The sequence below is a fragment of the Tupaia chinensis genome, unplaced genomic scaffold (assembly GCF_000334495.1).
Source record: "Tupaia chinensis unplaced genomic scaffold, TupChi_1.0 Scaffold000402_1, whole genome shotgun sequence".
Taxonomy (NCBI): Eukaryota; Metazoa; Chordata; class Mammalia; order Scandentia; family Tupaiidae; genus Tupaia; species Tupaia belangeri.
In genome coordinates, this window is record NW_006159904.1 from 4775668 (window position 1) to 4802112 (window position 26445).

The 26445-nt window shown below is 41.7% G+C and overlaps 1 protein-coding gene across 1 annotated transcript in view; it reads right to left on the reverse strand.

Annotated features, from left to right (window-relative positions):
- Window positions 1-7742: 7742 nt before the first annotated feature.
- FOXO1 (forkhead box O1) overlaps window positions 7743-26445 on the reverse strand; it is a 130510-nt gene continuing 111807 nt past the window's right edge. Inside the window, exon 4 of the mRNA XM_027774095.1 lies at window positions 7743-12875. Coding sequence (XP_027629896.1) covers window positions 11538-12875 — 1338 coding nt within the window. The 3' untranslated portion in view covers window positions 7743-11537. The remainder of the gene's footprint in view (window positions 12876-26445) is intronic.

Sequence of the window (26445 nt, forward strand, 5' to 3'; positions counted from 1 at the left end):
ATATTCTACCAGATCGATTCCATTTGATTGGTGAGAAGGGGAGACAACCCAATGACACAACACAAAGTCAAAAACTACAAATGAGGGACCAGCAGTTAGCGTAATGGCTATGTCGCTGGACTCCCACGTAGTCGACCGCGGTTCGCGTCCCGGACCCGGCGGCTTAAACTCACACCGGGCGCGTGTGCATGTGTGCCCAAGATCCCGAGAGGAGAATGGAGGAGAAGGGATTGCGGCGTGGCCATCCCCCCTGGGGGGGGGTGATTTCTCACTTTCTGTCTCTCTGTCTCTGTCTGGCAAGCGCACGTGCCCTATAGCAAAAACCTCTCAAAAAAAAAAAACCAAAAATAAACCACTACAAATGACAAGTGTTTATATCCTTGTCAGTTAAGGAGGTGTGCAAACAAATCAAGTGTCTAATTAAGGGGGTTCAGCTGTTTGTTCTATTAATTTGGAGGTTGTTATTGTTCAAGAATCACCACAATCTAGCCCTTTCTGCCCTCATGCAACCAGAGGGCTCAAGTGCTTGCCAGACAGATACAGTGAGGGGCATGGTCACTGATGTAATCTCTTCTACATTTCTCCCTCCTTCCAGGATTTTGGGGAAGCCCACATAAACCACTGGATCTAGGACTTACATCAGTCAGCCATGTGAGACCCAGCTGCATTAACCATCAGGGCACAAAGCTGGCCCCAAATCCATGCCTTTTAACTTTTCATTTAAAAATATATTTGAGTGTTTCAAAGCATATCATTTAAAATAAACATTTTAAATCCACATATTCTACCAGATCGATTCCATTTGATTGGTGAGAAGGGGAGACAACCCAATGACACAACACAAAGTCAAAAACTACAAATGAGGGACCAGCAGTTAGCGTAATGGCTATGTCGCTGGACTCCCACGTAGTCGACCGCGGTTCGCGTCCCGGACCCGGCGGCTTAAACTCACACCGGGCGCGTGTGCATGTGTGCCCAAGATCCCGAGAGGAGAATGGAGGAGAAGGGATTGCGGCGTGGCCATCCCCCCTGGGGGGGGGTGATTTCTCACTTTCTGTCTCTCTGTCTCTGTCTGGCAAGCGCACGTGCCCTATAGCAAAAACCTCTCAAAAAAAAAAAACCAAAAATAAACCACTACAAATGACAAGTGTTTATATCCTTGTCAGTTAAGGAGGTGTGCAAACAAATCAAGTGTCTAATTAAGGGGGTTCAGCTGTTTTTTCTATTAATTTGGAGGTTGTTATTGTTCCAGAATCACCACAATCTAGCCCTTTCTGCACACATGCAACCCTTTCTGGGGAAAGCAGATAAACCAGCACTTGTCTTCTTAATGGCAGTTTTGGAGGTGGGAGCTAAACTGTTCCTTGAGCCAAAAGAAAAGCTGTTATGGAACGGGAGGACACTGCAGGCTGTGGGGATGGCTGGCTGGAAGACCAAAGATCCCTTTCAGACATCTCATGATCCGTCATACCCCCCTCTCTAGCCTTTGTACCTTCCTTGAAGAAGGTAAATAGCAGCTCCAGACTTGTCTAGATAGTTTGGGCTTCTTGGTCTGCTTTTAATTTGCTGGAATGTTGGCAGATGCTGACTGCCTCATCAAAGAGGAATGAGTGCCTCTGGCTGTGTCCAGTTGTCAAATGCACTGGCCAGTTGCTTCAGGCTCATTGGGAGCCTGGATATGACTCAGTCAGGCCTGGCTCTGAATCTCTCAGCAGGATGGCTATAGGGCTGCCCCAGGAAGAGTAAGTATTTAGTCAGAGCTAACCACAGCCACATGCTTGTATTTGGAAAAGGAGTCCTAACTAATCTAACTTACCTGTGGGAGTTAACCACCCTCAAACAAGAGATGGGGTAGGGCTGAAAGAGGAGGGAAGGCTTTGAGCTGGACCTTGATTGATAAGGAATGGAGGTAAAAGGCATTCCAGATAAACAGACCTTCCAGTATGGGTAATGTGGTTAATCATACAAAGGAATGGCTATTGGGTATAACTGGAGATGAAAACGTACAGAAGCTGGGAAAACCCTGCCTACTACTTTAATCTGTTCAGGCTGATTTAACAAAATACTATAAACTGGGTAGTTTATATATAGAAATTCATTTCTCAGAGTTCTGGAGATTGAGAAGTTCAAGATCAAGGCACCAGCAGATTCCCAGTTGACAGACAGCACCAGCTCCCTATGTCCTCACATGGTAGGAGGGGGTCACTAAATCTCTCTTTCCTAAGGACACTAATCCCACTAGTGAGGGCTCCACCCTCATGACCTCATCTCCTCCCAAAGGGTCCACCTCCCAATACTGTCACCTTGGGATTAGGATTGCAACATCTGAACTTTGGAGGGACACAAATACTCAGACTATAGCATATGCTCTAGACTAACTTATGCTACTCAGACACCAGGTTAACATTCCTTCAGAGTAACTCTCCAGCCCACAACAGCTCTCGTAGGGAGGGACCCTCTTACCCACCACAGGCTCTTGATTTGTCCACTGTCAGGTGCCTGTTTTAGGAAGTAATTAATTGAAAAGCAGTCATTTGTTCACAAGGTGAACATATAATTAACCACCCAAACCTGAATGCAAGAGGAATGTTTAATAACTGTCCTGGACAATAGCCTGTCCTAGGCAAACCAGAATGTCTGGTCACTTCTTTTTTTTTTTGAGAGCTATATGCCAGGTACTGTAATAGAGGGTTAACTCAGGTCATTTCATTCCCATAGAAACTCCAGTAAACAGTTGTAATTATTCCCATTTGACAAACAATAAATCTCAAAAGCAGAATTGGCATCATTTTGCATTCCTTTTCCAACTCCAGAATCTTCCTCTTCCACCCTGTTAACGCTGGGTTGCTTATTATATGCAGCTACTCCACTGTGTATTCTTCCAGCCAAAGTCATCCTTTTCCCCCAATTTAAAGGTTTTGGCACCGAAATGTAAGTCTTCTTTTTTTCCAAGTCCTGCTGTCTCATTGGCTCTTACATCTAATTTGCATGTGGCACCCAATCTTGAGGCCTTTTCACTCCCTTATTCTACTTTAGGGCTTTATATCTCACTGCTTCTCATCACCCACTGCCATGACCACAACCTGCACCTCCCTCAACCACTTGCTCCCTTATTTTCATTCTGTCTGTTCTTTTGAAACGTTCAATGCCTTTATACACTCAAGCAGTGGTGCACTAGTAAATGCTTAAGCTGATCTGTAGGACAATAACATGTGCCTGTATGTATGTACACGTTTACTGTGACTACTTACAAAAGAGGTATAGCCTATGATTCACAACTAATAAAAATACGAGGGCACTTCAAAAAGGTTGGGGAAAAAACAGAAAGTATTGAATTAATTTTGGTGTAAAATTCTGAAACCCGTGCAGCTTTTTTGTAATACACATTTGTATTTTCTATAAATTTTTTGAAACCTCCTCATATATAAAACTCTCCATTTGGCCAATTGACTCTCACAGAATGCTTTCAATGACTTTTTGCCAAACTTTCATCTGCCATGTAGAGTAGCAATTCAGCCAGGATTTGACCAATGAACTTGCATTCCAATCCCTTTTCTCAGTACATTTTCTCAATAAAAATAATGGATGTGATTTAATTGTTAAAACTATTTTTCACTTTCATTCAAATTAAGTTCCTAAACAGCAGCACACCATCGGTGTCCCCATCATACAGATAGGTACGTCCTGTGTAAAGAACCTCAACAGCAGACAAGAGTAAAATGTAGCCCAACAATTAGAAAGCGATGCGTTCTGAGTACTTACTACCTTTGTTTTAAATATAATTGGTTGTTAAGTTTATTGCATTTAACTAACAGAGGCATGTAAAATTGGTTAACAAAAGTCCTGCAAGTTTTACTATCTATTCTTGTAACCCAGGGATTGGGATCCAGCGCTCCACTGTGACCCCCCTCACCATCAGCCATCTCTCATCCCCTCCTGTCTTACAGATGAACAGCCTGGAAAAGGTCCATGAAATTGGAGTCCTCCAGTCTACTCGGAATCGGGGTCAGGTCAAGCAAGGTTAAGTTACCTAAATTCACTTTTTTAGCATGGATTCATAGAGAACTTCTTGGGAAGCAAAGATCCCAAGTCTATACTAACACAATAGGTTTACAATTTACTATGAGTGAACAATAAATTCTATTCTAGAGTTACCAACAAAAAGGGAAGCTTATTAACCCTCTGAGTCTGCTGAATTGTCTACATACCCCTTAAGAAATGAAGCACAGCAAATGGGCACACAGATGCTGGAAATGAACCAAACAGCTCTCCTATTATCCTGCAGGGAGATGCTGACTGTCCAGATACCCCACTAAGAAAGCAAATCCCTAAGGCCTACTATTACCTAAGCTGACACCAGCTCATCCATACAGCCTTTCTCCCTGACATAGGAAGCCATTCTGAGACATTACCTCATCCTCTAATCCTCACACTAAACCTGTGAGGCAGGTAGCATAAGGTATCCTCAACTTACCTATCTGTGGGGAAATGCTGCTCAAGCACCAGAGCAGGTATTACTGCAAGTGCCCCAACATCAGCACCAACTAATGGGCCTGCCTGGCTTATTGTAGAGCCAAGTACTGAAGTGCAAATGTATCCCTCCCCTATTCTGCTTTATCAAAGAGAAAAATCTGGTTTAGGATGGCCCACAGTAAGCCCTATTTTAAGCAGCTGTCTCATCTAAGGTCACCTCATTTGGATAGCAATTTTAATAATATTACAACCCTAAGGAATGTTTGCAGAAACTCCTACTCCAAGAACCCAACATGGTCCCTATGCTACCATCTGCAACTTTTTACTTGTGGGAATTCTCAATGATGCTTGTCTGGGAACTGAAGATCATGGAAGTAGTAATGAATAAATAACAAGTATCACCAACTTGCCCTCTTTCTTCCTGAAGAATATTAATCTACTTTTCACCAGTGGCTTCCAATGCAAACAAGACTCACTTTGGGGAGATGAGGTCATAAAGCAACCAATGGCAAGAAAATCTCCATCAGTCTTTTAAAAGTTCAGGGAAGAGAGAAGGGCAGTGTCCTGCCACCAGTCAAGCTAAGGAAAGTTGGCCAAAGTCTAAGAGAGTTGGCCCCAATCTCCTTTTTGCCATTGTTCCCGCAACAGATGATGCCTTCTCAGTGCACAGCTTCCTCCCCCCCATAGCCATTCTGCCAAAGGCAGGCACCTGACAGAAAGTGCCTTTCCAGCTGGCTTCAAAAAACCAGAAACAATGTTCTGTAGCTTCCTCTAGGATTCCAATGCCTTTGGCGCTCTCTTCAGCAGCTCCATCTCACGTCTGGTTTTCTGAGGTACCGTACCACCCACCACCACCCAGGAATCCCAGTCTCCTTCCTTAATCTTAATATATACCTATCTCCCTTTCTATTCCACCGGAATTTCACTTTCCCAGCTACCGAACTAGAAAATGCATGTATATGAACTCTCACCAGAGCAATTTTTACACCAAAATAGTGAAATGATATAAATTACAAGTGAGAAATTAAAAATCATGATAAATTATAAACCGACCGTGAATACATTTGAGAGGTCAGAGTCCAGCTGCAGACGCATGAGCTGGTAATAAGCACTGTCAAATGACACGAGGTTCAATAGGCATGTGATGCGACTACTTCAGATGAACATCTCTTGGAACAGCACTCCACCTACCTAAGCTAACCACACCAAGTGGGTAAATGTAATAAGTACCCTCGTTGTTATGGGTCACCTCAAACATGGGGAAAATAATAACCAAGAAAAGCCCTCCAGTGTTCCTGGTTCGCAAATTAAGAAACAATCCTAGGTATACATCCTGAATCTGAGGCCATCTCTGGCCACAATGGGGGCCTAAACACTGTCCAAAAGAAGGAAGTCTCTCCTCCTAAGAGTTAAGCATTGAGCTCCTCAGTGGGATCCATCAGAAAAACCTTTCTGCTCTTTTGCTTATCAAGTAACATCAAACGTAAAAATCATCTCCCAAAGTGACAGAAGGTACACAGCTTTGTGTAGATGCAGAGTTAGGAAAGGCCAGCCGGATCAGGTTCTGGCGGTATTACATTTTTGCTAGTTTGATTCAGTTTGAAAACTGATCTGTGTATGACCCCAGAGTGTGAGCTCAGGGTCTGGAAACAGGTACCTTCATCTGTCCTACACACTGGGCTTCTAACTACCTTGTCTTTAATTTTTCCATTTCTTTATTTAAAAAAGAGATTTTTGGTATAAAACACGTAAGCTCACCACAGAGAGAGAGGGAGAAAGAGAAAGAAAGTGAAAAATCACCTCCCGTGGAAGATGGCCACGCCACAATCCCTTCTCCTCTAAAGATTTTGGGCACACAAGCTTGGCATGAATTTTTAAGCTGTCAGGTCCAGTACTTCTACTACGTGAAGTCCAGAGATACAACCATTATGCAATCTGCTAGTCCCTATTTTTTCCATTTTTAAAGGAAATTTGCTAGTGGGCATGTGTACTCACGAGAAAGAGAGAGAGAAGATAGAGAAATAGAAAGCAACCCAGGGGGCCACATCACAATCCAATCTCTTCTTTTTCTTTCAGTACTTTGGGCACACATGCACACGTGCCCAGCATTTTTCAAGTGGCCAGGTGCAGGACTTGAACCACGCAGCCACCCATGGTAGATCAAGCTATCTCAACCACCATGCTATCAGTTGGCCCTATTATAATTGTATCTTATAAAGAAAAGATTCCACAGCTGGAAGGAGAAATTTAAAAAAAAAAAAAAAAAGAAAAAAGAAAAACAAACAAAAAAGCTGCACAAAAACAAAAAAACACAACCCTGAATGCCAGACTGACCTTACAGTGTCTAATCAGATAAACACTTAGAATAGTCGACTGCCGGGACCAGCAGTTAGCGTAATGGCTATGTCGCTGGACTCCCATGTAGTCGACTGTGGTTCACATCCTGGACCGGGTAGCTTAAAACTCACGCCGGGCACATGTGTGTGCGTGCCCAAGATCCCGAGAGAACAGAGGAGAAGGGATTGCAGCGTGACCATCCCCTCGGGGGGTGATTTCTCGCTTTCTGTCTGTCTGTCTCTGTCTGTCTGGTGAGCGCACACGCCCTATAGCAAAAACCTCTCCAAAAAAAAAAGAATAGCCTACTGCCTCTCAACTCAAACTCAGTTATTCACTTGCCTGGTAAAGTGTCAGAACTAAGAAGGGATGGCTTCATTGTGGTTTCAAAATACATTTTAGCCATGTTAATCTAATCCTAGTTCATCCCTCAGGCATTTTCTGAAAAAAAGCAAACATGTAACACCTCCACTCTGAAGCCACTTAATAGAGGTTGAACAGGAGTCCTCCTTCAGCAAGGTGTGTACAGTGACATGTGGCCTTGGGGTCCAGTCCCTGCCAGGGTCTGTTCTGTACCTCCTAACCAGGACCCTCCTAACTTGCCCTCAAGGTGTTCTTTTAACACAGTCTGTGTTCTAATGTGAGATTTAATATACCTAAAAACTACTGGACCAAATGTAGTTTCGGATATTCCAAAGCTAAAGTTCTCCAGGGCTATTTGTCATCATGGAATGTACTTGCTCTTCATCTCAGGAGCTATAGTTTGACCCCCAGAGGGATTGTTCCCCTTTCCCTCCAAAGGAAATACCAGATTAGACTAAACCATGACACTGTGGCTGACAAGGTCTAACTCAAGTACTTGATAGTTTGATTAAATAAATAAATAAATTCCTAATAAAGAGCTTATTTCACACAATTAGAAAAGAAAGACGACAAACCATTTAAACATAATTTATGTACATTTATGGCTTTATACAATTATAGCAAAGATTGTTCTTGTGTCTGTAAATACACCAGCATCATCAGGCACTTCTCAGAGAGTATCAGAACAGGAACATGGAATCTGCACTGTTACTAAACTCGGGTAGCAAAATGCAGCAGGATGTGATTACTTCCTGATGGAACTTACACGGCCATCCCTGATCACACCGCCAGGCTGGGCCTCATCTCGAGGAGAGGCCAAGTGTAATAATGCCAGGCTGTTTTGTTTGCATAAACCACATGCTTTTTATCAAATGATTACTCTCAAACTAAAACCACAGGAGAAACTTCTCATTTAAAATCAGTTATAAATTAAGAACTCTTAAGAGCTGAAATAATTTCAAGTTTTTGGGGGAATTGGGGGGGGGGTGAATAACATATTCAACAGTTGAACAAATCCAAATTGTATACTTTTAGAGAACTGTTTCCAGTTTTTCCTTATTCTCTTCTTGGGATGTTCCATTGATTTACTGCTCACTGGGATACAACATTTGCTAATTAATTTAGACTTTGTCAGTTTGTCAAAGCAGAACTTTCCAAGTAATGCATCTATTACCTAAATATATTCCATACATCTATATTACGGAAACAATACATCTTTATATTTAAAATATCTGAATAGCTCTATAATACAATATGCTTTTAATTAACAGTACAAACCAGAAAAAATAAATCAAACAAGGCTGCATAGGTGGTATAATTTGCACATTTCACAAAGCAATCATGTACAATAACTGATATACTAATTCCTCCAAAGTCAGTATTCTTACAGGAGAAAAAAAAAACAAAACCTACCAGAGGCCACATAATGTTTGCTTTTCAAAACACACAAGCTGCCTTTCCCTGTATCTCAGAGATCTACCCACGATTCATGTTAGCATTTCAACACAAAAATTTGGGATAGGGGGGATATTTATATGGACTCAAGAGGAAGAAACATCTTTATAAAAGTCATTCATGAAGTAGTAAGATTTCAACAGTGATTTTTTTTTTTCGCTGTAGGTGCCTTTTACTGAACTAATGGGGGCTTGTGACTCCTTGTGTAATGGTGAAGTACCAGCATGGAAGGAAAGCAAGAATGCACAGTAACAGAAATGAAAACGACAGCACTTTGGCACCAAATTCTAGTTCACAGGCAGGAGGCACTACTTAGAGGGAACTAAGGTCTCTAAAACCAGCCATATATGGAGTGCCCAACAGTGAAGATGGTTAGAGTGATGGCTGTTGAGTGAATTTTCAAAGTAGTAAAAGCCACAGTGAAAGCTTACAATAGAGCTGGCCTACTGTAGGAAGTTTATCAGGAACACTGGGGTTCTTGTAAAACATGTAGGAAAAAAATCGAGCCAATTAACATACAAGACAAACTAAGTGTGATTTGGGTTATGTACACAGAAATCAGAGCCTTCTCAAATGGTCAAGAGGAACAATGCTATGTACCTGTTCTATTTTTATTGAGATGAATTCAGGTATTTCACAAGGCTTAAAAATAGTGATGGGATGAATGGGCTTCAAAGTCAATTAGCTTGATCTGTCAGTTAGAGGTAATTGTAAAGTATTAGAACAATGATCTGAATTGTAGTTTAGGTTGCTGAAGGCTAAAGAGATTCTCAAATTCATAACTGAAGCTATGGCTTTTAAAATAAACTCAAATGTACAACTTACAGCCGGTTTGTTAATTTTCAAATTAAGTGTCCTAATTTTTAAACAAGTTCTATTCCATTTGGCAGCCCTCTATACTTATGAACACAAGGCATTCTACGAATCACTTAAGTCTCATTTAAAAATTTTTCTTCAACTTAAACTTCCACAGCATGCTAATCTGTAGGAGAGAAGATAAAAAGGGATGAAGAGTGAATGTTGACAGAATTCCTCAAGGCATAGCTACAAAACCAACCTTCTTCACCTGAACCAAAATAAGAGCACAGAATTAGGAGGGGAAACTTATGCTGAAGTGCAACTGAGAAAAGTTATTTAGCTGATCAAAACCTCCTGTGTGACAAAGAAGTCTTGTTTTAGATGGAAGTTTCCCATTCTGACCTACAAACATTATGAGGCCTCCCAGGAATAACTGTCAAACACATCACATAAGCACCTATCATGCTTATGCAGTGAGCTTAGTTCACAGGGTAACAGAAGCAGATGAAATTTCTTTAAAATACACACATAAAACATAGTAAGTTCTCCTAAGTATGAAATGCAAAGTGTCCATAACTATACATCACTTTCCTGCCCAAACAAGGCCAGAAACATTGAGTAGGCAAGTACTAATTACAATGATTTAAGATTAGTCAGAAACATCACCAAGTAGCATCCCAAAGTGTACAAATCAGTTAAGCACATATAAAATTGGTACTAATCCAGTTAGAAATACAAAATGAAAATTATGAATGCTCCCCCCAAATACCTATGATTCCACAAATTTACAAGCAGACTATGTAACAAAGTAGACTTTAGTTTTAAGAAAACATTACAGTTATCTAATCCAAAAATGATCTCAAGTCCCAACAATAACATCAAAAATCATTTATCTGGAAATTAGAACCGTTTAAATGTTTGTACAAATTTGCAAATAACAAAATAAACAAACAAAAAAATAGAAAAGACCTGTACAAGGCTGGCATTAATCTATTTTTCCCCCCAAAAGACTGACAAGTCCATTAATTCAGCAGATTGGTAACAGGCTACTTGGTTCTCATGTGAATTATGTGGCAACATGAACACAGGTCCAAAGCTGTTCGGCAGAGGTGCAGAATGCAGATCTTGGTTCTTTGTGATTCATCAGTTCAGCAGAACACAGGTAGTACAAACAGAAGTTTAACTTACCGAGACATGAGACCATCACAGTATTACAAAAAGAGTATAAACTTTCCTTGGACCAGATAGATATTTTAAAAAAAACACACACATACACACAAAAATACAATTCTGTATCTACTGCTTATATACAAAACTTGAAAGCACACCAGGGTCCGAAAGTCTTTTCTGCAATTATACGGTGTAGTGAGTTTGGCACTTCATTGTAATGAAATTTCCAATGGCACAGTCCTTATCTACAGCAGCACATAACCTGCAAACATCGGGCAAACATCCTGTACAGGAAAAGTGTCTTCGCTGCCAAGTCTGACGAAAGGAAAAAAAGAAATACTATTTTTTTTTTTTTAAATCAAGAAAACTAAAAGGAGGGGTGAAGGACATCTTTGGACTGCTTCTCTCAGTTCCTGCTGTCAGACAATCTGAAGTACTTTTAAGTGTAGCCTAGGGGGGGAAAAAAACACACATACACACACAAACACACACAATGAAAATGCAGCCGAATTAAAAATCAATTCAACTTAACATACTAGAGTGACAGACATACTTAGAGAAAAAAAGGCTAGAGCTTTCTCAAATAGCTCTAAAATCATTCAATGGGGAAAATTCCACTTTCAAAAAAAGCCCTTCAGCATTTGATTTGTATCAAATGTATTCATTTATTGAAGAGCTACTAAGAAAATGCAGCCATATAACTGTCAAAAGAAAATCTTTAAAGCCATTAAAAAAAACAGGCTTCCTTGGGAAAAAGGAAAATTGGAAAACTGCAAAAGGGCGGAGAATGAATGATAAAAGATGCTTCTGCAAGGGGCAGTGGGCTGACATAAAAAAAGTCCTTACAATAGAAGATACTTGGCAAGTTACTGTGTTCCTCCTTTTCAAGTTCTATTTTCTAGAGGTCTTTTGTTATTGGGGTGAACTTACCTGCTCACTAACTCTTAGCCTGACACCCAGCTATGTGTCGTTGTCTTGACACTGTGTGGGAAGCTTTGGTTGGGCAACACATTGTCAAAGTTAAAATCCAATGTATCTCCATCCATGAGGTCATTCCGAATGATGGACTCCATGTCACAGTCCAAGCGCTCAATAAACATGCCGTCCAAGTCACTTGGGAGTTTCTCCTGGTGGAGAATGCCCATTCTGCCATAGCCATTGCAGCTGCTCATGGAGGAGTAGCCTCCCAGGGCATTCATCTGCATGGGGTGGGACAGAGGCACTTGTAAAGGTGTCTTCAGTGGGGTCAAGCGGTTCATACCCGAAGTGTGAGGCATGGTGTTCACCGCGTGGGGCAGGGCACGTCCGTTCACTGTAGCTGTCTGCTGAGCATGTCCAGGGTGGGTATGGGAGCTGGGAGTCATCATTTTGTTGTGAGATGCCTGGTTGCCATAGGCTGGCATGACTGAATTAGGACCCATCATCACATTCTGGCCCAGGACCCGGCTGTTGGGTTGGGCTACCCCAGGATCAACTGGTGTCATAATATCATTATGGGGAGGAGAATCAGAAGTAAGTAACTCCTTCAAGAGTCCCGGTGCACAGTTATACTGATTCAAACCTCCATAACTCGATTTGTTGTCCTGAAGTGTTTGCATAGGCATCTGGGGCAAAGGGCTCATGCTGGATTGGCCATACGTATATTTTTGGTAGTTTGGACTGGGTGAGTTCAGACTGGTGTTTGGTGGTGCAAACGAATAGCATGGTGTCTGCTGCATCATGGTGCCAGGTGAAGACTGGGTTGAAACAGTCAATGATGTTGGTGATGAGAGGAGGTTGAGATTATCCAAAAGGTTTTCCATGTTTTCAGGATTGCTTATCTCAGACAGACTGGGTAGAGTAGAGGCCATCTTTGCTGCAGATGGTGGGTACACCATAGAATGCACATCCCCATCTCCAAGATCATCTTGTTCAGTCATAATGGGAGAAAGTCTCCCACTAATAGTACTAGCATTTGAGCTAGTTCGAGGGCGAAATGTACTCCAATTGTCAAAGTCATCATTGCTGTGAGAGCCAGGGCTTGCAGGCCATTTGGAAAACTGAGACCCAGGGCTGTCCCCAGCACCCTCCTGGCCAGACTGGAGGGATGCTTTTTTCTTGGCAGCTCGGCCTCGGCTCTTAGCAAATTTGCTGTTGTTGTCCATGGATGCGGCTCTTCTTCTGGGGGATTTTCCACTCTTGCCTCCCTCTGGATTGAGCATCCACCATGAACTCTTTCCAGTTCCTTCATTCTGCACACGAATGAACTTGCTGTGTAGAGACAGATTATGACGAATTGAATTCTGTAAAGCAAAACATCGTGTTAGAAGAGAATCTCCATTTGGAAAGCTTAGTATTCAACATGTATTACATTAAGACACACAAAATATTTAGAGCATGGGATCAACAGATGGTGTAATGGTTACATCACTGGAGTCCCATATAGTGACTATGGTTTGAGTCCGGGACCTGGCATCTTGAAACATGCTGGACACAGGTGCATGTGTGTGCCCCCAAAATCCCAACCAGGGAATGGAGAAGGGATTGTGACATGGTCATCCCCCCTGGGGAGGCGATTTCTGTTTCTCTGTTTCTCTCTGGCAAGCGCATGCGCCATATGGCAAAAATCTCTTTTTTTAAAAAAAAAGGGAATTTATGGTCTACATCTTTTTTTTTTTTTTTGAGAGTTTTTCTTTTTTTCATACAGGGTGCGTGCACTCCCCAGAAAGAGAGACAGAAAGCGAGAAATCACCCTCCAGGGGGGATGGCCATGCCGCAATCCCTTCTCTTCCATTCTCCTCTCAGGATCTCGGGCACATATGCACATGGACCTGGCATGAGTTTAAGCCACCAGGTCTAGGACTCGAACCATGGCCGACTACATGGGAATCCATCAACATAGCCATTATGCTAGCTGCTGGTCCCAGTGTAAATCTTTATTTAAACAATCATAATGGTTCTGAACCATTACAAAAGACCTCAAGCCACTATAGGAAAAACAGTATCTTGAATAGTATCTATATCTTAATTTAATGAGGGGACAAAATTATACATTACTAGTTTAAAAATTACTTAAATTTTGCTTACCGAAAATGCTATCCATCCTACTACCTTTTCCATCCTACTACCCCTAAAACAACTGCCAATTCTCTTTAGACTAAACATAGGCCATTTTACACAAAGTGAGGATTTTTATATTACTAAGCCCACATAATTATGGGAAAAGAAGAGAAGAAGCGGAGTATGTTCCCAGTCAGGAATTAAAAGCCCCCAGACCAGTAAGACCTAGATTCACTTACACCTTTAAAGTCTAGAAGTGAATATAGAAGAATCATTGTTTTTCCATTTGCCAAAGAAAAAAGGAAGCAGCAGCAAAGTTTAAATTCAAGCAATTCCCCACCCCAGCTCACCCTTTCCCAGACAAATAACCAGCAGTATGAGTAGTACATCCAACTACCTCCAGTAAGAATTATACTCAGCCCAACAAGACAGTTTGGAAGGGAAAAAGTGGAGAGCTCAAGACTTCAAGTCACTATACAGGTACAAATCCAATTATACAACAAATATCCTAGGTCAACTAGTAAAGAAAATCAAACTCTCTTGAGCACCTAAGTATCTCTGGTACTTATAAACTGCATAACCTTAGGAAAACAAGAATAAACAAATAAGGCCTTATAGGATGTTTTACAGACTGAGACATCTAAAATGCTCAGTGGTACCTGGCATGTACCAAGCAGTCACCATAAAGAAGAGATCAGACCCCCTCATAGGATGAGGCCAAGCGAAGTACTACTTCTCTGTTCCTATTCAATGAGCATGAGCTGGCACTTAGAGGTATTACAAACACAAACCCACAACTACAAATAGTTTCTCAAGCTTCAGTAGAAACACTGGAGTCAGGCTGCAGATGAGAAAGCCCCAGTGTGATTCATGTGCTCAACACAGAGTGAGTCACACATGGACAGGACAGGGCATACTCGCTCTGCTAATTCAGCAACCTTTTTCCTCAAGAGCCTGATCTCAAGTGTAGGAGCAGATTCTGGATGCCCGAGACCGCTGGGGGCAGGACTGTGTACCTATTGCCCGAGCTTTCTTGGCCTCCTTTGCCAAGTGGGTGCAAGGCTGCACTGACAGAGCACCCTGAGTCCCCACTGCCCCTCTTCTCAACCACAAAAAGGCTCTGGCTGGATTTGTGGTCACCTAGGGATGCAGCCACAACACCCACATCCTCATGCCATTGACAGGGGTGCAAATGCCTGAGTGCCGACCACGACCACAGAGTCTGAACTGAGCCTCTGCACAACAGGACAATGCCAGGCTCCAAGGTGGCTCCAAGCAGAAATATGAGCTCAAGTCTTTTTTCATTAAAAGGGGGTACAAAACAAAAAGGAGTAGGCTGGTCTCACTTTGTAAAAGGAGATACCAAAGTCTGAGTGGGGTCTCACTCCCAAAATATTCAATAACGTATATGCAAATATTCCAAAATCTGAGAAATCCACATTTCAAAATGCTCTCTGACCCTCCATACTACATTACACCCAAGGATTGCAACACAACAGCTATGTGACAAGTCCTTCTGTCAAAGCTTGTCACAGGGACAGCAGGTCAGACACTGCCAGAACGGGAACTTCCCAGCTGGATACTGTTCAAATGTGTGAGCATATGGCAGTCTCCTATTCCCAAGACTACCCTCCTTCTCATCTATGATCCATCCCCAACTCAAGACATGCTGGGAGGCTTTAACTCCATACAGGAATCTTTAAAAGAGGCTAAGGGCTACACTCTCCTCATGTACTGCTTCATGCCACTAGGGTCTCCAAAACCCTATGGGCAGGTACCAACACACATATACACACACATGCTTGCAGAGCCACAACCTTACCTGCTGTGCCCATCACACCAACATACCAAGTTCTTGATTCCCTCCTACAAGAGGCAGGCCTGGCATTGGGTAGCACTGGAATGCAGCCGAGCACTCTGACCCTTGCAAGGTTTTCTTTATGCTGGAAGTCTGGCCATTTGTACAATATTCCATCATGACAGTTTTTGTTCTTTGAACACAATAGACACACAGATAAGCTCAGATGAAATCTCTGGAGGAAAGGAAGCTTGACTCCTGTCCCTGTCACATTTACTTAATGATAAAGGGGAGAGAAAGATCTTCCCAGATAGTAGTTTCCTGGTTGTCTGTACTGACTTGGGAAAGGGGGTACAGCTCTACAACCCCCTCCCCTCATGGGGCTGTCTGATCATCTGTAAGAGCAGCTGGGGCTGTTTTTAACATGACTGCAGAAGATGTCAAAATACTATCTTAAAAAGTTCAAACATTCCCTAAACTCAGGTGGGATGTACACTAATTTACTACTAAGACTTAAAAACAAAAAGCCACAGCAAACCCTTACTTATCAAAACATCACACTATGTATTTTTCTAAGAGGACATTTCAGGTCGCTCTTTGAGTAACAGAGCTGTCTCCTAACTGTGCCAACAATTAAAAAAATTTTTTTCCGAACAGGAAAAGGTTTGCTGTGCAGGGCTTGTTACATAAATTCCTGTTTTCCACATAGCCAGCAGGACATTAAAGAAGCTATGACTTCTCAGGGGCGGGGTTTGAAGAGGCGAATCCTGTAGAAATGTGTGTTGCTGTTAATGATGCTGTCTGCAGGCTTCTGCAGGGTACAGCGCAGGCTGGATGAAAGAGCGCTCACCATGGGCCATTGTGGAAAACCACACACAAATGTTGGGGCTCTGAGACAGTCTGTTCTTGAATTTGCAACAAACGTTACCTGTGCAAAGAGGCTCAAACCTTGTCCATCACTCACCCAGAGCCTGTATTTCTGCATGGCACCATTAGAGAAAAACATGAGCCTGCCAGTGGTCCCTCCACCAGATGGATCTCTCTGTAGACTGGGCCTTTTTGCAGACACTGAGTTTTCCAGGCTCCCCCCACCCCACCCCCCCACAAGCCTCTGCTCACATCCACCCTAACGCCAGACCGGACACCCCATTAAGCAGCACATTCTTCTTGAGAAGTCTCACCCAATGAGCTCCACAGACTCTGTGTGTGTGTGTGTGTGTGTGTGTGTTGGAGGTGGGGGAACCAGAGGCTAAGCTTGTTTTACTTTTCTAACCCCAACCCCTAACAGGCACTCTGCACACAAGATAGTCAATAAACATTTGTTGATTGACATCTTGAAAACATCAGAGAGAAGATGTGAGGTCTTACACACTACACACCTTCTACCCATACATCCATGCACTAATCTACACCAGTGACATTTATGGGAACTATTCTGTGCTAGGAACAGTAAAGGACACAAGGAGGAATTTGATACAGAGCCTGTCCTGCATAAGTTCTATGACTTACCTGGGGAAAGAACAAGCTACATAAAAAGCCACTTGACAGGACAAAAAGTGATACACACAGGACTGTCTAGAATCCTTTCTTTCTTCAAAGGATGCTATGCCCCCCCACACACACACACCCCTCATGTCTTGATAAACCCATCTAACATGGGACCTTGTTACTCACCATGGCTCACAATTCTGAGGTCTTTGGTTCCCCACTACACTGTGACAAGGACCTTTTCTTCTGGTGCACTGTGTCCTCACAGCACCATCACCAACTAGGCACTCAGGTATCTTGGCGGATTAATACAGTAGTTCCCACATTGACAGGGTTGTTACGAAGATCACATGAGATAGTGCGGTACAATGCTTACCTTGAGCAACATTAATTGGTGCTATCTGTATCACTGCCAGGATGCAAGGCTACAATAACATGATTGCTCTACAGATTCAACTATATTATAAACTTCTGTCACTTTTTTTTATAATCACACCTTATGCTGTTCAAATTAATATGAAGTTTTTTGAATGGAAATTTTGATTTGGCGAAAAAAGTTGCAACATTTTTCTCTCCACACTAGGTACTATCTCAGAACTTAAATTCAAATACAAGTTGAGCATCCAAAACCTGAAATGCTTCAAAATTAAAAACTTTCTGAGCACTGACATGATGCCACAAGTGGAAATGAACATACTTGACCTGATATGACAATCTGCAGTTGAAGCATAGCATTACAAATCTTAAAAAGTGTTGTAAATGGGCCAGCAGGTGGCACGGTGATTAAAGGCACTGGATTCCCACATGGCCGACCACTGTTCAAGTCCCGGACCTGATAGCTTGCTCTCTCCCTTTTCTTTTTTCTCTCTCTGCTCAAATTTTTAAAAATAATAACAAATGGAATTAAATAAATAATTCCTTTTTTTAAAGTGTTATATAAAATTACGGCCAGGCTATGGCTATAAGGCATATAAGTAACATGAATGAATTTTGTGTTTGGACTTGGGTCTCATGCCCAAAATATTCCATAACATATATTCAAACATTACAAAATCTGATATCCAAAATAGTTCTGGTCCTAAGTATTCTGAATAAGGTATACTATATTAAAAAGTTTGTCAGGACTTCCTTTTGGTCAGAACCGCCATCTTCCAGTAATTAACCAAAATGACGAACACAAAGGGGAAGAGGAGAGGCACTTGGTATATGTTCTCTAGGCCTTTTGGAAAACATGGAGTGGTTCTTTGGCAACATATATTGTAGACATCAAGGGAATGGGTACTGTTCAAAAAGGAATGCCCCACAAATGTTACCATGGCAAATCTGGAAGAGTCGACAATGTTACCCAGCATGCTGTTGGCATTGTTGTCAACAAGGGCAAGATTCTTGCCAAGAGAATGAATGTGTGTATTGAGCATATTAAGCATTCTAAGAGCAGAGCTAGCTTCCTAAAATGTGTGAAGGAAAATGACCAGAAAAAGAAAGAAGCCAAAGAGAAAAAAAAAGGTACCTGCGGTTCAACTAAAGCACCAGCCTGCTCCACCCAGAGAAGCACTTTGTGAGAACCAATGGAAAGGAGTCTGAGCTACTGGAACCTATTCCCTATGAATTCATGGCATGATGGGTGTTAAAAATAAACTAATCTATGGTTTATTAAAAAAAAAAAAAAAGTTGTCAGTACACTTGTCCACCAGTGCTACTAGACTCACTTCTAGTCTTTGGGGACTAGCAGATGGTGTTATGGTTACATCACTGGACTCCCATGTAGTCGACAGTGGTTCAAGTCCCGGACCCAGCAACTTAAGACTCACACCGGAAGTGTACGCATGTGTGCCCAAAATCTCAAAGGAGAATGGAAAAAAAAAGGGACGGCTGTGGGGCCATACTCCATGGGGAGTGATTTATCGCTTTCTGTTTGTCTCTCTCTCCAGCTAGTGCAAGCATCCTATAGAAAAAAAAAAAAAAAAAAAAAAAAACTTCCCAAAAAAAAAAAAAAAAAAAAGAATCCTTCAAGTCGTCTTCGGATGTTGCTGCTAAGTCTCCATGCAGACATCACACATTTTCAGAGGCTCTCAGAGCGCTCCCTGCACATAGCTGTGTATGGAGAGGCAACAGCAGGTATCACAGGGTGACTTGAACAGGCCACATCTGAAGTCTCTGTGGGGGAATGGTTCTGACTGAGATCCCCTATGCTACTGCCCTCCCTGTTCTACTGTCTTTGTGGCTAGAAGACAGGCGCTGAGGCTGCCCCTGCTAGAGACATCCTGACCACAGAGGACAGGGTCGTTTTATACAACCCCTTCCTGGGACAGTCCTAGCACAGTGTAGGATTGAAGTGCAAAAGGAACTCTTTATAACTTTCATTTAAACTTATCTCATTCTTTTAAATTTCATATTTGTATAACATATACAATGTAATCTAATAATGTAAATTAATAAATGTTATAGCAAAAAGGGTATGTGCTGTTTCAAAAGCCATTTAGAGGCCACTTTTCTATTACAATCAACTTCTAGGAACATGGCAGGCCCAATGACAACAACGAAGATCAGTGAGGGAAAACCAGCCCAGACCCAAGTTCAGAAAATTCTGTGCCCCCCTTTTCATCCAGGTTGAAGAAATAGCCCGGCCCTGCCATGTACCCTAGGAGCCTGAGCCTGAGCTTGGCCTTTTTTCTGGCCACTTCTCTTCATCTTGGGCTTCCCTGAACCCTCACCCTCTCTTCCCCCCAAGTCCAGCCTTCTTATTGGAGCTGCTAACTCAGATGCATCAAGCCTGTCCCTCTGCCTGTGTGGACACCACCACCTGTCAGCCAGGCTTTTCCTGCTGTTGCTGCATGCCTGCGTGGCAATTCTAGGATTACTCTGGTCTCTGTGTCTAACCGAAAATAAAACAGAGCCGCAACTTAAGCTGAATACATCCTACTCATGAAATCCTGGCCGTTGTATATATTTTTTACTGTACAATTCACTGCCATCAATATGTCTCATTCCGTCCTGGGAACAGCCCTATAAGACGGGTATTACTGGTCTCATTTTAGAATGGAGATGCTAAGTCCCAGAAAATAATGTGCCCAGTTAGTGCTCAAAGCAGCCTGGTTGCTGGCTAAAAAAAAAAAGGCCATGTTTCTGGCTTCACCGTTCTTAAGAATCAAAAGAACATGCTTAAGATAGAGATGCAAGTATGTACCTCGAGGGAGCAGAAATAATTCTAGTTACTAGTTTACGCAACTTATTTTCTACCTCAATGGGTGGTACATTTACTGTGATTTCTTTTTTTTTTTCAGCAGCTGAGGAGTGGGTTTCAGATGGGAGCGTCATCTCAGCAAAAGCCTTTGTAAAGAGGCTGCGGGACTCACGAGGAAAAATGGAGAGATCCTCAAAGACCCTGAGCCTAGAACTGCCCACTGCCCTGCACAAGGGTGTGGACAACAGACACCGAACCCAACAAAAAGAACCTCACACTAAGAGACTGTGACATATGGCTGAATTCATTCATTGTTCTAGAAATTCTAGAAATTCTTTCAAAATGCTAGACGAATCAGATTTTTCCAAAGCATTTTATCTCGTTTCTGTGAACTTTCTCAATGTGTACAATTGTCACGCAGATTCCCAGCATGACCTTTGTTCCCTCCTCCCGCTTCCTCCCTTTTACACCATCTCTTCCTGCACTTCCACAAGTGAAAACAAACTAAAGACAAAGTAGGAAAATCTCTATTCAACAGAGTTCCCATTATAGTTGTTTAATAAAATGGTAACTTTAAAAAATAATCTATTTTGCTTGTAAGCAGAAGGTAAACGTGGCCTTCTGCCAATCCTTTTCACAAGTGAATGTCAACAGGTTCACATACCAATAGATGGCACATAAATCAACTTACAAAGGTGCTCTGTGAGCAGCTAATTTACATGCCTATACCTTAGACCCTTCCCTGAGGCTGGTTTCATTTCCCAGAATCCTTTTCTTGTCACCTTGCACTTAGTCTTAGCACTTCTGCAGTGATCCAGGGACTGTAAGCAGAGACTCATAACTTCATAAAAATGGAAAGTACTGCAAAGTGCACCTGGTCTAACACTCTTCGTTTTGTGTTAAGGAAAACAGTTCAGAGAGATTAAAATACAGATGGAAAGCTTATGGGTGTGTTCGTCTACAAGTAGAACCACATGGGGCTGTAAGTCCTGGGAACAAGGTAAAACAACTTCCAAGAACAAGCAATGGCCTTCCCTCAGCCAAGCCAATCCATAGCTACTGATTTTCAATCTCCTATAATAAACATGTGCCGCTACACAATTTATCTGACTCAAATCATCCAGAGAAAAAGAAGGACAATATGACTACATTAAACCAAACTGCACTGCCCCCCCCCAAAAAAAAGTGGAAAATTATTCTGGCATGAGAAGTCCGTATATTTGGGAGGCACGTACCAAAAAACCAAGGAGTCAGCTCTGAAGTCAGATTGACTGGTGGGTCACTCTGAGTCTCTCTCTCTCTCTCTCTCTCTTTCTAAAGAGAGATTTTTGCTATAAGGCTTGCCAGAGAGACCTCCATTCTCCACTTGGGATTTTGGGCATGCATGCACACGCACCTGGCATGAGTTTTAAGTTGCTGAGTCTGGAACTCGAACCATGGTCGACTACATGGGAGTACAACGATGTAACCATTACACGATTTGCTGGTCCCACTGAGTCTCTTAATCTCATTACACCTCTGTTTTTTCACCTGTATAACAGCCGTGAGAATCACCCAGAACTGTGAGAGACAGGATGGTGTGTTAAATAGTTTGCATACTGCAAAGAAGGTGCTTAGCACATTGCCTGACACAAAATTATAGCAATAAATGTTGGCTATTTTGTTATAGGAAGTAAAAGAATATATAAACAGGAATGTTTAAGCCATCATGAATGGTTACAACCTGATTAAAAGTCATTCATCACAAACTTCCTGTTTAACAAGCAGCCAGCCTTCCGCAAACTTGTTTCCACGTCCTCACAATACAATCTTACACTTACAGAAAGACTGTGTTTTCTCTCCAAGAAGATTTTAGACTAAAAAACTGAGCATTTAACTGGTGTGTTCTGTTAGCTTTTCTGGTGACCCACATCAGAGCCATGTGCCTGTAAGACTGTTCAAGGAACTTCACCAGTTGATTGATAAAAGATTGTATCTGGCTGGTGATGATGAGCATAATGCTTGTTCTCCTCTCTTCTCAAATACTAGTTATCCACGACCATTTACTTTATAAAGGAAAAAACCCTAAGAAAGCCCACAAGAGGTGAGGGGGTGGGATGGAGAGTTCAAGAACATGTTACAGGATAGAATGTTTGGTAAAGAGCAGAGTACCAAGGGAATGGGACCAGAGGAAGGAGGCAGAGGCACCACTGGGCTATGAGACCAGGAAGAGGGAGATCTGCAATGAAGAAAAAACAATGCTTCCGCAGTTCCCCTGATCTTTATTAGCCTAAAATCTAAGTACTTCACAGTAACATTTCAGCCTATGACTGCATACATTTAGAACTGAAGAAAAACCCTCCAGAGGCTGCATAATGGCATACGGTAATGCAAAGCTCTGCAAGGCTGACCTATACAAAAAGGTTTCCAGTTCACTTCTAGAGAACTGGACATACCCAGGCACACGCGTGCCCACAATCCAGAACTGCTTAGAGCTAAGGGTATGAAGACCAGTTTGAGAGTGCCTGTCTCTATGTCTCTCCCTTGCTCATAAAAGGAAAACTTAAAAAAAAATAAAAATTAAAAAAAAGGAAGAAAGAAAAGAAAAAACCTTCAGGGATACAACAGAAAGTATACCCTAATGATAATAAACTATACCAAGCTTTTGCTTCTCAGAAGGTAGTAATTTTTAAAAAGCACAGTGCTACTTCTCCTTTACCATAAAATGTAATTGTATCCTACAGGAAAACACTTTATGAAAGGAAGCTACTATTTTGTGAAAGGAAGGACAAAGCCTTTAATTTTCGGAAAGTGAAAATGGAAGTCCCCTACACAGTTCAATGCTGCATGCTCTCTGTACTACCAGAAATGATGTAAATACAAGAGCCCCAAAGCAATTCAAGTGAGGATGAAACAAGCGGCCCCCTTAGAGGCAAGCATCTGTATCAGATCACGAGGCATTTATCTTAAGATAATAACTCTCCTTCTAGAACCTCCATATACACTACTAATGGAGATACCCTACTTAAGTAAGGCCTGGAAAACAGAAACTACCTCACACCGTCTTGCACTTGGGTCTAACACTGCCACACAAGCCAAGGCCAATTCTCAAATGAGTGTCATCAACCCTGGCTAATAATGTCCCAGTGGTAGATATCCAGAGACTAAATTCCATTTGGTTACAATTCTTCTAAATGCCCTCCCCCTTTTTTTTTCTTTCTTTCATGAGATCTATGAGTTACCAAGGATTTCAAACTGGAGCTTGTTTCTCCTGGGATTAATTTCGTTTCAGAGCAGCATGCAGGCATCCCTGGAGACCCTTGAACCTACTCACCACCTCTTCCCCAGAGTGGCACAGAGAACAGGAACTGCCAAGTTCATAGCAGACAGCTACAATTCCTCCACCCTGCCCATTTGGTAAACTAAGAGTCCATCTATCCTTTCTGAAGCTTTAATTAATTGCCTAGGAGGATTCTTTCTGTTGCTCCTGTCTGATGGCTATCTTAGATAATTAGGACCCCACCATGGGAGAAAATTAGGAGGAAACTCACTTGTTGCTGAAGTGATTGTGCTGCTTTCCTAATGAAAATCTTTGTCTATTTTATAGACCATACCTTTTTTTCCTAAAGTGCAATGGTTCTATAAATGCTCCACATTATGATGCAATTAACTAAATATTAGGCTACTAGAGAATAAGGCAATAGGGCAACACAACGGAATCAATTCTCTTCTGATGAAGAACTTAAATTAGGCATAAAATGACACATACTGTATCAATATTTGGATTTGAAAGTTTTCTAAAACCTTAAATAAGTGAATTTTAAACTATTTGTCAGTTTTAGTGATCAATACTGCTCATATTAGGTAAATGTATATTCATAGTATATGTCCAAACCATAGAAAAACTTTATAGATATTAACTGAGGCTCAAAAACACTGAAACTTTAACAGATTAAAATCTCTAGGACAGGGTCAGGAGGTGGCACAGTGGTTAAGACACTGGACTCCCACACTGTCAACAACAGTTCTAGTCTTAGATCAGGCAGTTTGAAAATCACACCAGGCACATGTGCATGTGTGCCCAAGGTTCAAAGGGGAAAATGGAGGGGAAGAAATTACTGTATGGCAACCGTCTCCTATCCCAGGGGGTTGATTTCTCGCTTTCCCTGTCTCTCTGGCGAGCACACGAGCCCTATGGCAAAAGCCAAAAACAAAAACAAACAAAAAAAAAAAACTTTTTGCTAAATAAATCTCTAGGACAATAGCCTATCCTTGGGGTATACTGTCTAGGATTGCCTTTTTACTCTAAATATGTGTATTGTATGGAAAATTTAGGGAAGAATTAATCTACTGAATGCATAATCTATTTACCAAGAACTGTTAACTGTTAAATAAAATTAAACAAAGTACCTAATCCAGGTTTGTATGTTTTTGAGGAAGACTTAGGTATGATCATCCAGATTACAAAAAGAGCAGCAAATCAAATAAAGTATGTCTAACAGTCTGAATTACGTACATGCAGTGTAGGGCTTTCTTGTAAGGTTTATACAGAATCTTCAAGCCAGCCTGCCCATCATTCTGGCTAGAAAGTCTAATTCAACAATCATTAATAACTGCTAATGACACACTATTTGGGAGCTAACACCCCACAACTCTTAAAAGCTTATCCCAAATCAAACAGCTATCAAAATTCATTAGCTGACCCAATACCAGCAAAATCTGTTTGGGCCTAGAATTAGGCTAAAGTAAAATCCCCCCTTTGCCCAACTCCCCAGTAGTGAGAAACTGAGCCTGTCAGGGCTGTTCCTAAGTATCCCACAGACATCAGGGATCCACATCAGTTAACCGACCAAAATTACACTCTAAGACACAGTAGGTCTGCTGTGTCATAGACTTGCTCTCCACAGCTTTCTTCTGGATACTAAGAATACATACTGGATACCTATCCAAATTGCATGTGCCAGCACTACCCCAAGTCCAGGGCTGCTCAGAAACTACACAAGAACCCAGAACAAATGTTTTAGTAATCCTGCGTACATTACGTTCCCTAAAAGCCTACAACTGCCATGACCTCCCTGCTAGCACAGACCTAACATGAGGCCTATACTATGCTTATTTATAAGAAGTTTCCACCCCAGCATAAGCACCTATGATGGGAACGGCATTTTCACCTCCTTTTGAAAACTCGACATCCACTGAACAAAAAATTGCCTCTAGCCCCTGCGCAGTCACTGGTACTCTACCGGAGTGAGTACACTTGGGTCACTGGTGCCTGTGAGGATTTGCAGGTCCACTACAAGCCAGCCTAGGGGAAATCTGCTTCCTCAAGATCACTCCTGGGCACCTGGAAGAGTCTGAGTTGTGTTTGCCCTGGAACCAGATTTAGATGACCCTGGGACATCCCATTACATTTCTTTGGGGTCCAGAAAGGAGGGAATTAGAAAGGATCCCTGTACCACCTGAACCACTAGCAAACCTCACCATCTGTCAATTTCCCATGTATTGATGGTTTTACTCTAATGCTGCAGTCTGAACCTCTTTTTGAAAACATGAACAAAACATCATAGTCACAAATTAAGAGTCAAAGACTATAAACCTTGCAGGCTGCCTTTGGAAGTTATGAATATTGTTTTAAGAAAGGTGTTGAAATGAATGCAATACATATTTGTTGTTTGGAGTTGAAGAAACAAAAACTGAAATCTGTAAATTTAGCTCAAATACTGACAGGAAAACTAACAAAGTAAGAATGACTGAATGAACCATTTCTTAAGGGTTTTCAAATGTATGGCAACCGTCTCCTATCCCAGGGGGTTGATTTCTCGCTTTCCCTGTCTCTCTGGCGAGCACACGAGCCCTATGGCAAAAGCCAAAAACAAAAACAAACAAAAAAAAAAAACTTTTTGCTAAATAAATCTCTAGGACAATAGCCTATCCTTGGGGTATACTGTCTAGGATTGCCTTTTTACTCTAAATATGTGTATTGTATGGAAAATTTAGGGAAGAATTAATCTACTGAATGCATAATCTATTTACCAAGAACTGTTAACTGTTAAATAAAATTAAACAAAGTACCTAATCCAGGTTTGTATGTTTTTGAGGAAGACTTAGGTATGATCATCCAGATTACAAAAAGAGCAGCAAATCAAATAAAGTATGTCTAACAGTCTGAATTACGTACATGCAGTGTAGGGCTTTCTTGTAAGGTTTATACAGAATCTTCAAGCCAGCCTGCCCATCATTCTGGCTAGAAAGTCTAATTCAACAATCATTAATAACTGCTAATGACACACTATTTGGGAGCTAACACCCCACAACTCTTAAAAGCTTATCCCAAATCAAACAGCTATCAAAATTCATTAGCTGA